The 14,125-nt window shown below is 46.2% G+C and overlaps 1 protein-coding gene across 6 annotated transcripts in view; it reads left to right on the top strand.

The window, feature by feature from the left end:
* Positions 1–14,125, top strand: part of SNTG2 (syntrophin gamma 2) — a 303,678-nt gene that overhangs the window by 175,797 nt on the left and 113,756 nt on the right. For all 6 annotated transcript variants that reach the window (XM_058551873.1, XM_058551875.1, XM_058551872.1 and 3 more), the window contains one exon: positions 4,225–4,352. In XM_058551873.1, the coding sequence (XP_058407856.1) occupies positions 4,225–4,352 (128 nt within the window). The remainder of the gene's footprint in view (positions 1–4,224; positions 4,353–14,125) is intronic.

Genomic DNA, 14,125 nt, shown 5'->3' with positions numbered 1-14,125 from the left:
TTTAGATCTCCTTCCTGGAACATGGATGAAACCAAAGGACGTTAGTGAACAGAACAGCTGCGTTCTTCAACAAGATGAGAAATAGGTCAGAGTCCATGGCTGGTGACAGTAGAACAAGTAGACAAACATCAGTAAGGATATAGAGGACATAACCAACCTTATGAGTCAACGAATTGACTTTTACAGAGTACTGCATCCAATGTCTGTAGAATAAACGTTCCTTTCAAGTGAACCTGGAACGTTCACCAAAATAGATCACGTGGGGGCCTATGAGGGACTGTTTAGGACGTAAGGGTTTGTCGAAAACTCAGCTATTCTGTAATTGGTGAATTCTATCAAAGAAATAATATGTAAACTTCACAAAGTCTTTCAGAAAATAGAGGAAGGTGAAATGCACTCCAGCTAATTCTGTGAGGGCAGAATAATACTGACACCAGAACCTTTCAATGGTGTTACAAGTAAAGAACATTACAGACCAACAGCCATTGTGAACATAGATGAAAAAAATCTTCATTAACTTATAAAAAATCAAAAGAAGATTAATTCATCATGTGCAATGGATTTTTATCCCAGGAGTGCAAACTTGGCCAATATTCAAAACCCAAATTTAACTGACAACATGACAACTTTATTTATAATATCCTCACACTGGAGCCAGCCCAGATCCCCTTCAACAGGTGAATGGATAAAGAAATGTTGGTAAATGCAAACAATGGAATACCACTCATGGATGATAATCTGCTGACGCATGCATTAACATGGATCTGTCCCACAGACTCCTTGCTGAGAGGGTGAGGTACTTCACACAGAAGTACATCCTGCATGATAAAGGAGTCAAACTAATCTGTAGTGACAGGAATCAGACCAGTGACTGCCTGGGGCTGGAGGGGGAAATGCCTACAGACAGAGGGGACTTTTCTTGGGGGGAAGGGTGTGTGGATGGGGTGGAATTACACTGTAACATAATTTGGGTTTTTGTTGCACAGGGTGTATACATTTGTCAAAACTCATCACACTGTGCACTTAAATCAGTACATGGCATTGTGTGTAATTTATGCCTCAGTAAAGTTCAGTTAAACATAAAAGATGAAGCAGAAAACTCACAATCATCCAAAGTAGTAGTAACACAGCAAACCTAAGAAGTTGGCTTCAATTTATTTATTTAATTTGCTGAGGAAGATTCGCCCTGAGCTAACATCTGTTGCCAATCTTCCTCTTTTTGTATGTGAGCCGCCACCACAGCGTGGCCACTGACAGATGGGTGGTGTAGGTCCGCGTCCGGGAACCCGACCCAGGCCACCAAAGCGGAGCGCACCAAACTTAACCACTGAGCTACCGGGGCTGGCGCCAAGTCTCTTATTTAAACATGAAGTATTCTAAGGACATATTCCAGCCCATCTAGCCCACAGGAAATAAACGTGGACAAGGAACGGGAGGACAGAGAAGCTGGAGCAGAGACCAGCCGGAAGTCCACCTTCCCTTTTCTGCAGCTCATAGCCATGAGTCCAGGCCAATTGTGGGTTCTCACTTTTATGCAGCAACCTCTGCTAACGCTCACTCCTATGGAACTTTCCTTCTTGTTTCCTCTGCTGTTGTCACTTAGTTCTCAGTAAGCAGTCCGTTTCCAGGGCCACCCCTTATTCTGTTTCAGAGGAAGCTTCCAGTGGTGTTAGGTAATCCTATAAACAACGAACCGTGTGTTCTCTTCCAGCAAACACTAGCAATCGCTGAGTAATATTTAAATCTAGACATCATTCGAAGAGAATTACTGAGCAAGAAAAAATTGTCCCCACACAAAGAATAGCTAAATAGAGCAAAATCATAATCACTCTCAGATTCAAGAAACAGGGTTATTATTAAAGCAGGAAGTCCTGTGAGTCTCTGAAAGCAGATATCTGTCTTCAAGTCCCACTTTTTATCATCTATGACCTATAAATATTATTTTCTTATATATCTGTAATAATTATTATATGCAGTATGATCTTAACCAAGTTTTAAAAAGTCAATAGAAAAAAGATCAAGAAATATACAAAATGGTGGCGAGTTTTGGACCAATTTTTTTCTCTTTTTACTTTTTTATACTTTCCAAACTTTCCAGAGTGTGGTCATATTTCTACTACAATCAGAGAATGTAGACTTAAGGTTGTATTCATAGTGCTACTGGGTGCACGAGCATATGCATGCCTTAAGAAAGAAAAATCACGGAAATGGAGGGCATGTACGTTAACCTTGGTGCCTGTGAGTGGTGGAGATCTTTGGAGATATTTCCATTCATCTATTTTTATTCATTTCCAAAGATTTTATAAAGAGCATATTACCAGTACTTAATTTTCCTTGAGTTTCAACAATGTCCCCATCACACAGCGTTTGTGGAGACAGGGAAGCAATTGCTGTAAGGAGGATCCGTGTAGCCTCGAGTATGGGGACTCACTTCTGGAGGCAGATGTATCCTCCCTCACCCCCCACCCCCAGCGCTGTGCCGCATGGCTGCGTCTTCCCTCAGTCTCTGCGTCTCGGGCCAAGTCCGGAACCTCTGCTGTTTCATCTTGGTTCAGAACTTTTATCTCGCAGTAACTAAAGCGTTTCGCAGTCAAGGTCCTGGGAGTTGGCCAGTCACGTGGGAGAGTTTCAGAACGGCCTTTTCCTCTTCACTGCTTTGGGATCTTTTGACCACGTCATACATCAGATGGGGGACAACACGTTTTGTTCCTTCCCTCCCCTGAAATCGGTGTCTCCTGCAGGGACAGCAGTAGATGCTGTTGTGCCACCTGACTTACCTGAGCGCTGCACTCCCTGTGTCGCATGATCGCGAAGAGCTGGTAGGTACACCTGCAGCGCCACGGTCCAGCTGGTAGGAGCGCGCCTCCTTACTTCTGCAAGCTATTAAGCAGATGCAAAATTGGGGGCTGAAGTTAGAATCGAGAAGTCCTGCTTTCTGCAGGAGTTCTGTGAATTTCCCTCAGACTGGGGCTTGCTCAGAAGCGTGCACCCTGCAGTGAGCCCTTGAGCCGCCGAGAGGTGATCAGAGGCTGGGGAAGGTCTGTTGGGCACACTGTGGGCGTTGTTCTCAAAAGGAGAGGAAGCTCAGGTGTCCTGCAGCGCTGGGGCCTCCGCGTCCCTGAGACGTTCCTCTGTGACCTCAGGCCTTGAAACCGCGGAGGGCAGGGAGCTGTGCGTCCGGAGCAGAGGGCAGGCGGGGCGTGGGCTCCAGAGGACGGCCCCAGCCACGCTCCCTCCTTTCCTCCCCGCTATCCCCCAGCCCGGTCTAGCAGGGGCCCGTGAACCTCACAGAAACCCCCCGCTCTGTAATGTGAGTGCCGCAGGCACCTGACGTCTATTCCTCGACTGAAATTTCATATGTGAAACTGGAACGTTCTGGAAAATTTGTCATTGGCCTTTGAAGCCACTGCTGCTGAGAGTCAGGATGCTTCCGTGTGAATATGAACTCGGGCTCCATCCATGCTTGTTGCCTTCGTAGGGGGCCGGGGGCGCTACAGTAAAGGTGGGTCAGGCAGCTGATGGCCCGTCCTTCAGAACCCTGGAAGAGGACACGGGGATGATCTCTTGCCCAGAGCCCGTTTCTGACCCGGGTGTTTGTTGGACACCTGTGGTAGGTTGTGTGTGTAACGTAACGGTTTGCATGGGTTCATTCAGCCTTTCGGGCATCATCCTCTCGCCTGCAGGCCCCGCTGAGGGTGAGCCCGCTCCTCCATCCCTGCTGGCTTCACACTCTGCTCACATCCGTCAGATAGACAGTGGGGTCTTTGCCTCTCATTAATAAGTATGACCTTGTGACCTGGGCACCCACTAGAATGATGTGAGTGTTGTTATATATTATGTTGGGACCTAAACTGGCTCTGAATTCTCATTTGGACTTGGTGTGGTCCTCTCACACGGGGTCCCTCCTGGACTCAGCACCTGCATCATGTCTCCAACTTTCCTTCCAATTTAAGTCTCTCTCCATCTCCTTCCCTTTGACATTTCTGTTTTGTGCAATATTTTGTTAAAAAGATAAAGACAGAGAAAATAGTGTAAATTCAAATAGGAGAGCACTTATTTCTTTCTAGATATTTGAGAAAATTATCACGTACTTTTTTAACAGTTAAAATGTGTTTAACTTGAATTTTATGTGACGCGATGTTTTGGGTGTCTGCGGGTGCCTCTCCTGCGTTCGGTGCTTTCTGGCTGATTCTGTGACTACTGACTCTCGTTTATTTTGCGCAGGCTCCGTCATCACCTTCCTCGCCCATAGCTAATGAACCCAAGTATGAGAAGCGCTGGCTAGACACCCTGTCAGTTCCTCTGTCTCTGGCTCGAATCTCAAGGTACAAAGCTGGAACGGAAAAACTAAGGTGTGTGACCCTTGTCTGAAGTGGAAAAGCTCATAAACTCCACGTACTTTCCCCAGTTCCTAACAGTCCGTCGACTGCTCCGGGGTGTTCCGCGGAGTCCTCACGCAAGTGCGTGTCACTGTCTTCTCATAGACATAGCGTTTGCAAAAAGAGAAAAAAAAGTTAAACACCGAAAGAAAACAATAATGAGAACAGCAGCTGATGTGTTATTAGGAATAGCTCGAAGTAGTGGTAAGTTTGTTAGTTCTTTTGAAACTTAGTCATTAGAAGAAGAAATCGTATTTTCAGTGTTAAATGTTATCAGAATTAGATTGGAAATGGGACTGCACTCTTGTCCAAGTTGCAAACGATTACAGAAAAGTCGTTTAAACTCTTCGTTAATAAAATGGAGAAAACAAAATAAAAACACGGGGCCAGCACCGGTGTTAAATGAATGCTCGCTCCTTTTTAAGCTTGGTTGGTTAAATAATTTCAAACATTTGTCTATAAAGGTTGTGTGTTCATAACCGTTTTGTGAAGTAAGATAGCATTTTTCACTGCTAATTAGTACAGTCATCTGTGGCTAACTATGCTATTGGATCGCTGTGGAAAGGCCAAGAAGGAATTAGTTGGTGAATTTCCTTTCAGTCTTAAGACAGGTGTGGAGAAAACCGTGGGAGCCCTGCGTCTGCTTAGGTCAGCAAAGGAAGAGCGTGTGTTGTTCTGAAGTGGAGCGTTGTCCTTGATGAACGTGTGCACGTTTGCTTGTGTGCACGTTTGCTTGTGTGCGCGTGTGTGTGGGGCGGGGACTGGACCCTGAGGTTCTCTCCACTCGTCCTTCAGTGCAGGGGAAAGTCTAGCTAATCATGCTTCTGATGAGTGGTTATAACCTGATTCTCGGTATCAACTGAGATTAGTTGCACCGCCTCTTAGAATGAATGTGCATATCTGTGAAAGAGTACTTATGATACCATAGCACTAACAGGAACTCTAAGTTTCGTTTTTAAAGGTGTGGTCTTCTTTGGAAAAGGTAGATAGGCCCGATAGGATATGTGTAGATAGACCTGGTAAGCTAGAGAGGTGGAAAGATAGATGGGTGGATGGATGGATGGATGGATAGATAGATAGACAGATAGGTAGATAGAGATAGATTGATAGATAGCCATTTGTAAATTTAATAAGATAGAAAAATGTATAAGCAGTCGATGTTCTCACTGCCACAAATCCCTGTTAAAGTGTTGTGTGTGTGTGTGCACCCGTGCGTGTGGTTTTGTTGCAGGTTGTTTCTTGGTTTGGGGTTGGTTTATTCAGGAACCGAGCAGGGGTTGGGGCACATGCCTGTCTTGACAGAGGAGGAAATGCTGTGCTGTCTGATCTCTGTCTGTCAGTGTGTTTGAATTCAACGGTTCTTGGAAAACTAGAGCCTCTGAACTTCATCGAGCACCTCCTAGGCCGTCTGCCACCTAACAGATGAAGAGAAGACGTGATGTCCAGCCTGTGGGTGGAGGGTCAATGCGCTCACTTGTCATAGGCTGTGGCTTGTCCTCCACTGACACCACACCTGCAGGGCACGTGAGGAAATGCCTCCTGCGCTGAGCGCAGGATGGAATCTCCAGTGATCATTAACAGACTGGATTTTGCCACCTTTCTGGCTGCCTGAGAGTATTTAGAGACGTGTGTTATTCTTGGCAACAGGAGTCCCGCCCATCGAGCCCCCATCGCGCTCTCACTAGGATGAGCACAGCGAGTCCACAGGGTGAGAGGGAACCCAAGCAGGCGTGCACCACTCACAGCTCCTCTCATTCTTCTTCCCTTATAAGTGTATCAGGTCCTAACAGCAAACTCAAAGACTTCTATTTTTTTATGAGACAAGAGTATGCTGTTTTGTGAAGCCAAAAATATCCTATTAGTTTTGCTGAGTTGTTTTCATGATTTTAAGCAAGCTTTTAATATGGGCAGGAAGATGCAGAAAGCAAAATGAATAAGGACTCACACTCTGCATTTTATCAAATGTGCTTTTCTGACGCATATTGGTGTTCAAGTCCAGGGTTGGAGGCTGAGGATGCTCTCAGCTCCATCTTCCCTGAAGCCCCTCTGGTCCATGCTGAAGCGGAGGAAAAGTGGAAAAGCGGAGGAGGTGTGAGCGTTTCGACACAAACAGACGGAATTCTGTGGCTCCTGTGGATTTTCTCCCGAGGGACCTGTGGTCTGGGGAGTGCAAGAAACACGTTTAGAAATTGCCAATTTTAAATCAAAGTTTTTAAAATTTTAAAACAAAAGCTGTGAACTATAGCCTGGGAAGAGCTCATAGGAGATGTTTTAGAGTAGATAAAAGCAAATCGGGTAGGCAGTTCAGAAGTCAGCCTCCTCGGGGCCTGGACTGTCACTGTCTGTTGTAGGACCTCAAATTGATAGCCACCTCTTCTGGGTCTTCCTTTTCTTGAAAGTAATTGGACCAATGATGGTTGAGGTTCCTTAGTTTCCTGAAATTAAAAAAAAAAAACTCTATACAGACTAGATGCATATTTGAACTTAACTCATTTGACATACGCATCAAAACTATAATCAGTTGTACTGAGGACAACTGTCTGCATGTCCCTTTGCCCCAGATGCTCCACGACCGTCTCCTGCCAGAAGCTCTCTCTGTTCACTCTCAGATGGAATTTAGTCTCACGTGGTTCTTGGGGAAAATGGGAACTATGCTTTTAGGTAAATTATACATAGCTATTAATAAAGACTAAATCATTGGCTACACAGTACAGAAAAAGATGGTTCAATAAGAATCTGGGGAAGAACATCTTGAGATAAAACTAAACAGACATAAAAACAGCATGTCCATTCAGTTGGCAGAGCAGCAGACTCTAAAGGAAGCCAGGCTTTCCTGCAGTGCGTGTGTAGGAAAATAGACCAGGTCTCCAGACACTTGGACAGTGGTCTCTCCACATCACAGGTTACTCAGCATAGCCGTGCAGTTCTGGCCACGGTGCTTGTCATCAACACACGTCTCTGGCCTTAGGTGGAGGACAGCACGGTTATTGTGGGATCAATGGATAGGAAGGGGCAAGAGTTTTGTGTAATGTGACTTATCAGTTTTCCATTGCTGTGTAAACAATTAGTGCAAACTTAGTAGCTTAAACAACACAGGTTTATTATCTCACAGTTTCAGTGTGTCAAGAGTCTGGCAGGCATGTCTGGTCATTTGCTCGGGGTCTCACCGGGTTGAAATCAAGATGTCACCCTGCTGCATTCTCATCCGAGGCTGGAGTCGTCTTCAAGGCTCACTCAGCTTCTTGGCAGAATTCAGTTCCTCGCCTTTATAGGACTGGGTTCCCTGTCTTCTTGCTGGCTGTCAACCAGGTCCCACTCTCCACTGCTGGATTCTGCCCACCTTCCATGCCACGTGTCCCCCCATCTGTAAGGCAGCAACAGGTGGCTTCTGTGCATTGAATCCTGACTTCCTTGTCTCTGACCTCCGGAACCAGATATAAAGAGCTCATGAGACCAGGTCGGGCCACTTGGTAATCTCTGTAATTTAGGGCCAGCTGATTTCAGATCTTAATTACATTTGCACAATCCCTTCCAGTAACACCTAGATTTGTATCTGATGGAATAACTGGGAGAAACTGTGTGTACACCAAGGGGTGGGAAGTTTGGGGGCTCTTAGAATTCTGCCTACTGCAGTTACCCAACCAGCATCTCCCTCTGGCAAGCACATAACATGTTCAGATGCGTCTTAGAAATTTATCCTTTGAAGATGGTCTGTGGTTGCTTGTGCTTCCACATGGTACCATTGAAAGCATGCTGGTTTGGGATTCCAGGACCTGGATTGGAGCCAAGGTGCCTGCCGGTGTGTGTGTGTGTGTGTTTTAGAAGCAAAGGAAGAGGAAGCATCCTTAAGAACAAAAGAAATTTTGTGTGCTTGCAAAATATCCGTAATCGTTTCAACAACGAGGAAGCTTTATGAAATAGCTTCAAACAAGATGTTATGAAGTGTGGAACTCTCTGGGGCATAGACAAACCACTTTACCTCTGGCATGGCGGGTGGTATAAGAGAAAGAGCACCGATTTGGAACTAAAAGGTTTCTAATCCCACTTTGCCTTTTCAGGGCCTTGTGACTTGCATAACTCATCCAGGCTCTTTTGATTGCTTCCTCGTCTGTTTAAACAAGTAGGGTAGGAGATGATATTAGAAATTTACTGCTTCCTAAGATACTTTTATGAAGATAACATAAAATAAAACTGTAGGTTTAAGGACCTTTGAAGTGTAATGAACAGGTACAGGATTGCAGTAATTTTTAATTGTTTGTGGCATTAGGAATGCCTACACAGAAAGAGGGAAATGCAGATGTGAGTTATTCTCGCCAAAGAAGAGTATCAGACATTTCCAGAGCCTGTGTCCACACACTCACTCTGCCTCGTGGACTCTTCCACGGGTCATGACGAGCATCAGACATTTCCAGAGTCTGTCCACACACTCACCCTGCCTCGTGGACTCTTCCACAGGGCATTAGAGCATCAGACATTTCCAGAGTCTGTCCACACACTCACTCTGCCTCGTGGACTCTTCCACGGGTCATGACGAGCATCAGACATTTCCAGAGTCTGTCCACACAGTCACTCTGCCTCGTGGACTCTTCCACGGGGCATGAAGAGCATCAGGCATTTCCAGAGTCTGTCCACACACTCACTCTGCCTCATGGACTCTTCCACGGGGCATGAAGAGCATCAGGCATTTCCAGAGTCTGTCCACACACTCACTCTGCCTCGTGGACTCTTCCACGGGGCACTGCTTCTTTTCCTGTTCAAATGAGCCCTTTCTATGTCTTTTGTTTTATGCTGGCCTCAAAATGAGTAAAGAGTTTTTTACCTTGTTTCTTTTTCTAAAGCATGGAAGGAAGGAAGGAAGGAAGGAGGGAAGGAAGGAAGGAAGGAAGGAAGGGAGGGGCAAAGGAAGGAAAGGGCAAAGGAAGGAAGGAAGAAAGGTGGAAAGGGGCAGTAAGGAAGGAAGCAAGGGGTGAACGGGGAGGGGAGGAAGGAAGCAAGTGGGGAAGGAGGGGTAAGGAAGGAGGGAAGGAGGGAAGGGCGGAGGAGGGCGAGAGGGGGAAGGGTGGAGGGGGGAGGGAGGGAAGGAAGGAAGGAGGGAATGGAGTAAGGAAAGAAGAGGGAGAGGAGGGAGGGAAGGCGGGAAGTGGGGAGGAGGGAGGGAGGGAGGGAACTAAACTACAATTTTGGGTCCTTTTGTCCCATGTCTGTCTTGTTTTTGATGATAGTGAAATCGTGTCTCTTTACTTTCAGTAAGATCCCTTTGCTTTGCAGGAGCTCACCTTATTTTAGAGGAAAGAGAGTGTACTGGCCAGATGGCCTTACAGTAGTCATCCTAGAGACAGGCAGATTGCAGATAAGCACATTATGAAAAGTGATACTACAAGTCAAAATTATCCTGTTAAATACTGTGATTTGTTTTGCAAAGGATGGTTTCATGTTTCAATATCCATGCCCAAAAAAAGACTCTTGTGTAGTAAATTTTCTGTAATTGAGAAATCCCAGAAGTGCAGCCGTGTTCATGCCTGTCGGCCTGGTGTGGTCCAGCAGAGTTAGGGAGACAGCGTCCTCAGGGGCCATGACCATCTCAGTAAGAGGAATGGCATACGTAGGACTAGGGATCCTGTTGGGTGGCATTAGGGACCGTCAGGAACTCAGGGTCTGATCTGCACTGGGTGCTCAGAGATTCGGGCCATATGGTCATCATTCACCTTAATTTTTATCTGGAAGGATAAAAACAGAAAGTGGGACAGAGCCCGGCCACGCTTGTGATGTTGCAGCATCATCGTCAGTGGGTTAGCTGGGGTGGGATCCGTGTGGGGTCTTTGCGGTTGGATGGTGTCTTTGTGTCTGTCTGCTCGGGCAGGATCGCAGAGAGCCCTTGTCTGATGTCCATGATCTGTGGACCTGTTTATGTTCATCGAAAGAATCCCACAGCCTGGCTGCCAGCTGGCATATGTCAGGCTGCTATTGTCTTTCTCAACGCTCTGTGTCTTCACATTTTCCCGAAAATTTCATTGTGGGGTTAGAAGTTTAAGAGGTTCATGTTTACTGAAGGAGGATAATGACATTCTGCAAGTGTTCCTAAAAGCATCAAGCACTTGGCTCTACTCTGCCATGTGATGCTCCCGTAAAGGATCATGGATATGTCTAGGAGCACAGAGTGTGTGAGCCCACTCCTAGAATCCACGCTTCTTAGATGCTGAGAACTGCCGAGATGGCCACGTAGGTAGAGTCATCAGAAAGCAGAGGTCCTGATGGGACCACAGGTCAGGACTCCGCCCGAATTCCAGATGCCATGAGCATATTCTTGGGTGAGAAGAGCTTGTCTCTGAGTGACTGTCCCCACTCTTAGTATGGAAATGAGGACGTCGACCCACAGTTACCCTGTGTAGAGAATTGACTTTTTAAATCTTCATCATGTCTTCTTGGTCTGTAATTACTGGCTTTAACTCTAACTCTGTCATGCTTTCTCTGTATGCTTTTCCAAACCTTGGACCAGGAAACTCACCCCTGCATAGACGTGCTGTCCCCTCCCCAGTGGCCCTGGGACAGTGTCACGGCCGGAAGGTGCGATGGGGTCTCGAGCATTCCTCAGGGGAGCAGTGACTGTCTCACGTTGCTGCTCAGCTCTCAGTCTGGGTCCTGGCGAGGCCTCCCACAGGGCTTTCTGCTCCACAGGCACTTGGGTGAAGCAGGTGCCAACGTCTGTCTGGTGCCCACACACCGTGTGAGAACCAAGCAGAGTCGCTGCCATGGTTTCCTGGTATCCACCGCCAGCTTGACTAATGACTGCTTCTGTCTCTCTCTCCCACGCTGGTGCTGCTGTAGAACAAATGTTGCTGATTTACGAATACACGTTAATTAGTCCCTTCCCCATTCAACAAAGGTAGAAAGCAACTCAGGAGCTGTCTTTGGTGGAAATTGTAGGGCTCTTTTTTTTCTCTCTTCTGGGAATTCAGAACAGCTCTTGAGCAGTAATTGATGTAAACAGTGTCAGTGGCAACATTTCACTCATCAGCCGGCTCCCTTTCATACATGCCAATGCACTGTTCTGGGGGCACGCTCCATATCTCTCCTGTATATGCTGCCTCCGAAAACATTTGTTTGTCTTTTCCTCTCCTCTCTCTTTCTCAGTGCATCGGATGGCAATTTCTCAATGTAGTATCTTTCATTTCTATTTCTGAGGATTATTCATTGTGACTATAAGGGTTTAGTGCCCTGTCTGTTGATAGATACGGCAAAGTCTCAGCTTTCAGACATTAATGTCTTTTCTTCTTATCCAAGCAAGATAAATTCATCACAGGTCTTCCCTTTTGAGCATTAAGTTGATTTTCCTTCCCTTTGTGTGTGGAAATTTAATAGGCTCTCAAAGTTTGAAATGAAAATAAATAGGAAGAGATTTGACAGTGGGAAGAGTGGAATCGTTATAGATGAAAGAACCGTCGTCATGTGCACGCCCTATTTCCTAAGAGCGTCTGGCTGGGTTGGCTGTTGCCCTCTTACAGATCCTTCTGCCAACACGTCTGATCCCTCAGCTTGCGACGCTGTGCCTCTTCGTGCTGCCTCTCCACCGCTCGCAGCTGTGGTTACGAGTCATTTTCTCTCACACCTCTGTCCTCGTCTTACCAGCGTCCTCATCATTACAACACAACAAATGAACTAAAGTGACAGAATTTTCATAACTGCTAAAAGGAGAGAGCCCTCCGTAACATAATTCTTATCTGACCAAATTACTCCCAGCACAGGGAGGAGCAGACGTGAACATCTTGGCTGAGCAGGCGGATGGAGAAAGCTCCCAGCAGGCCCCTGAATCTCTACAGTGGGCAGACCTCAGTACCTTATTCTCGCTGCTTAGATACGGACCCTAAGATTGGGGACAGGGGTTGCGGGGGAACTCCACTTTTGGCGAATTTGGCCAACTTTCTAATTATGTAGTTTATTTGCATTTTCATTTCTGCTTCTGCCTGGCGGGCAGTTCTGGGCATACACAGTGACCCTTGACCCCATGCCTTCCTGGGTCCATCAGTCCACGTGCTCTGATCTCTGCTACACACCTGTCCCCTTCTCCTCCTCACTGCGCACTCTGTTCTTACCCCAGAGACCACGTCTCTCCAAAGTATGTCTTCTCTCCCAGACCCATGATCGAAGCTGTCCTAAGTGCTGCCTGATGCGAAGTGTCTGCCAGTTTGTGGAGAAGTTGGTAACAGAATCCTCAAGGGGAGCCTTGCAGAATGCATTCAACTTTCTCCTCGTTTTATATTGAGGCCTGTCTAAGAAGGTAACATACTCTCCTGGCTGAGTAATTTACTGGCATAGATTTTACCTTTACCAGGACTCAACCTGGTTCCAAAGCTTTTGTTGGATATTCCAGGTGAGCTGTTTGCCTTTTTCAACAGCTGGCTTTCAGATGCAGTGTTTCTTTCCCAGGAGAAGAATGTAAGCGCTAACTCAACATGCAAAAGAATGGTTATGTTACTGGAGCCATGGAACCGTTCCAGCAGATTTAATTATATTGAATACCAAAACAAATATGTGTTTCAAATAGATTGTCAGGTATGGGAAGAGTGAGCTGCACAGTCACAAAGGGAGCAGTCCCTGTGGTTTTACAATTTTCACAAGGCAGTGTGCTATTGCAGTTGAGAACTGAGGGTGGGGAATCAGACACTGAGTTCTGGTTTTCATGTGTCTGTGTGTGTGTGTGTGTGTGTGTTCTTGTGCCTTCCCAATTTCTGGCCTTGTGACCTCGGGTAAATTGATTCATCTACATAAGCCTCAGTGTCCTCATCTCTGAAATGGGAATAATAACAGGACCTTCTGCACAGGATTATTGTGAAGATTAAAACCAGCACAATTTGTGAAGTATTTCGCACAGTGCTTATTACAAAGTATCAATAAATGCCAGCTGGCTATTGCTATCATTTATTATAAATGTCATTGCTAGTAAGGATACGTGTTATCCTTTTTTGCCTCTCCAAAATTTATTAATGATTTAACTTTAAAGATTTACGTAAGAGCATAAAAGGAATCAGTATACTTTTGTTAAAAGGATGAAAATTCATTGCACATCATTGGCCTGTTTTAAAATCAGCAGTCAACAAAACAGAACTAGTAGGAGACAGATATGGAATTTTGTATCCTTATGTGTTATTCTCTCTTGAGATTCTTGTTTTACTCATTTTTCTGCTTCCATAGACTCGATAGCATACTATTGGCCAGAGAACATTGACAAAAGGCTCTTTGAGGGTAGAATTTAAGCACCATATCGACTAAGAAATTATTGCAAAGACTGTTCACTGCCAAATGCCCCAGTGAAATGGAACAGCACAGTTGATCAGAGGATGATATTTTTCTGATCTTAAGAATTGTGCTGGTCTTGGTAATCTTTGGACTGTACGACTCAGGACTACAGCCGAGGATGCGAGCCGGGTATGGATGCCCCTGGACCATCCACCTCCACGGGCACGCTGAGGCCCGTTAGTGTCAGCTGTGTGTTTAGTGTAGCCTTGTCACCCCAGCATGGGCTGAGGTTTAGGTGGGGGAGGGGGAGCATGTGCTGGGGTTTAAGGTGGGGGAGGGGGAGCAGGTGCTGGGGTTTAGGTAGGGGAGGGGGAGTGTGTGCTGGGGGTTTAGGTTGGGGAGAGGGAGCAGGTTCTGGGGTTTAGGTGGGGGAGGGGGAGCAGGTGCTGGGGTTTAGGTAGGGGAGGGGGAGTGTGTGCTGGGGGTTTAGGTGGGGGAGAGGGAGCAGGTGC

The sequence above is a fragment of the Diceros bicornis genome, chromosome 12 (assembly GCF_020826845.1).
Source record: "Diceros bicornis minor isolate mBicDic1 chromosome 12, mDicBic1.mat.cur, whole genome shotgun sequence".
In the NCBI taxonomy this organism is placed as follows: domain Eukaryota; kingdom Metazoa; phylum Chordata; class Mammalia; order Perissodactyla; family Rhinocerotidae; genus Diceros; species Diceros bicornis.
Note: the sequence above shows the minus strand (reverse complement) of the source record. Positions and strands in the feature narration are given on the sequence as shown.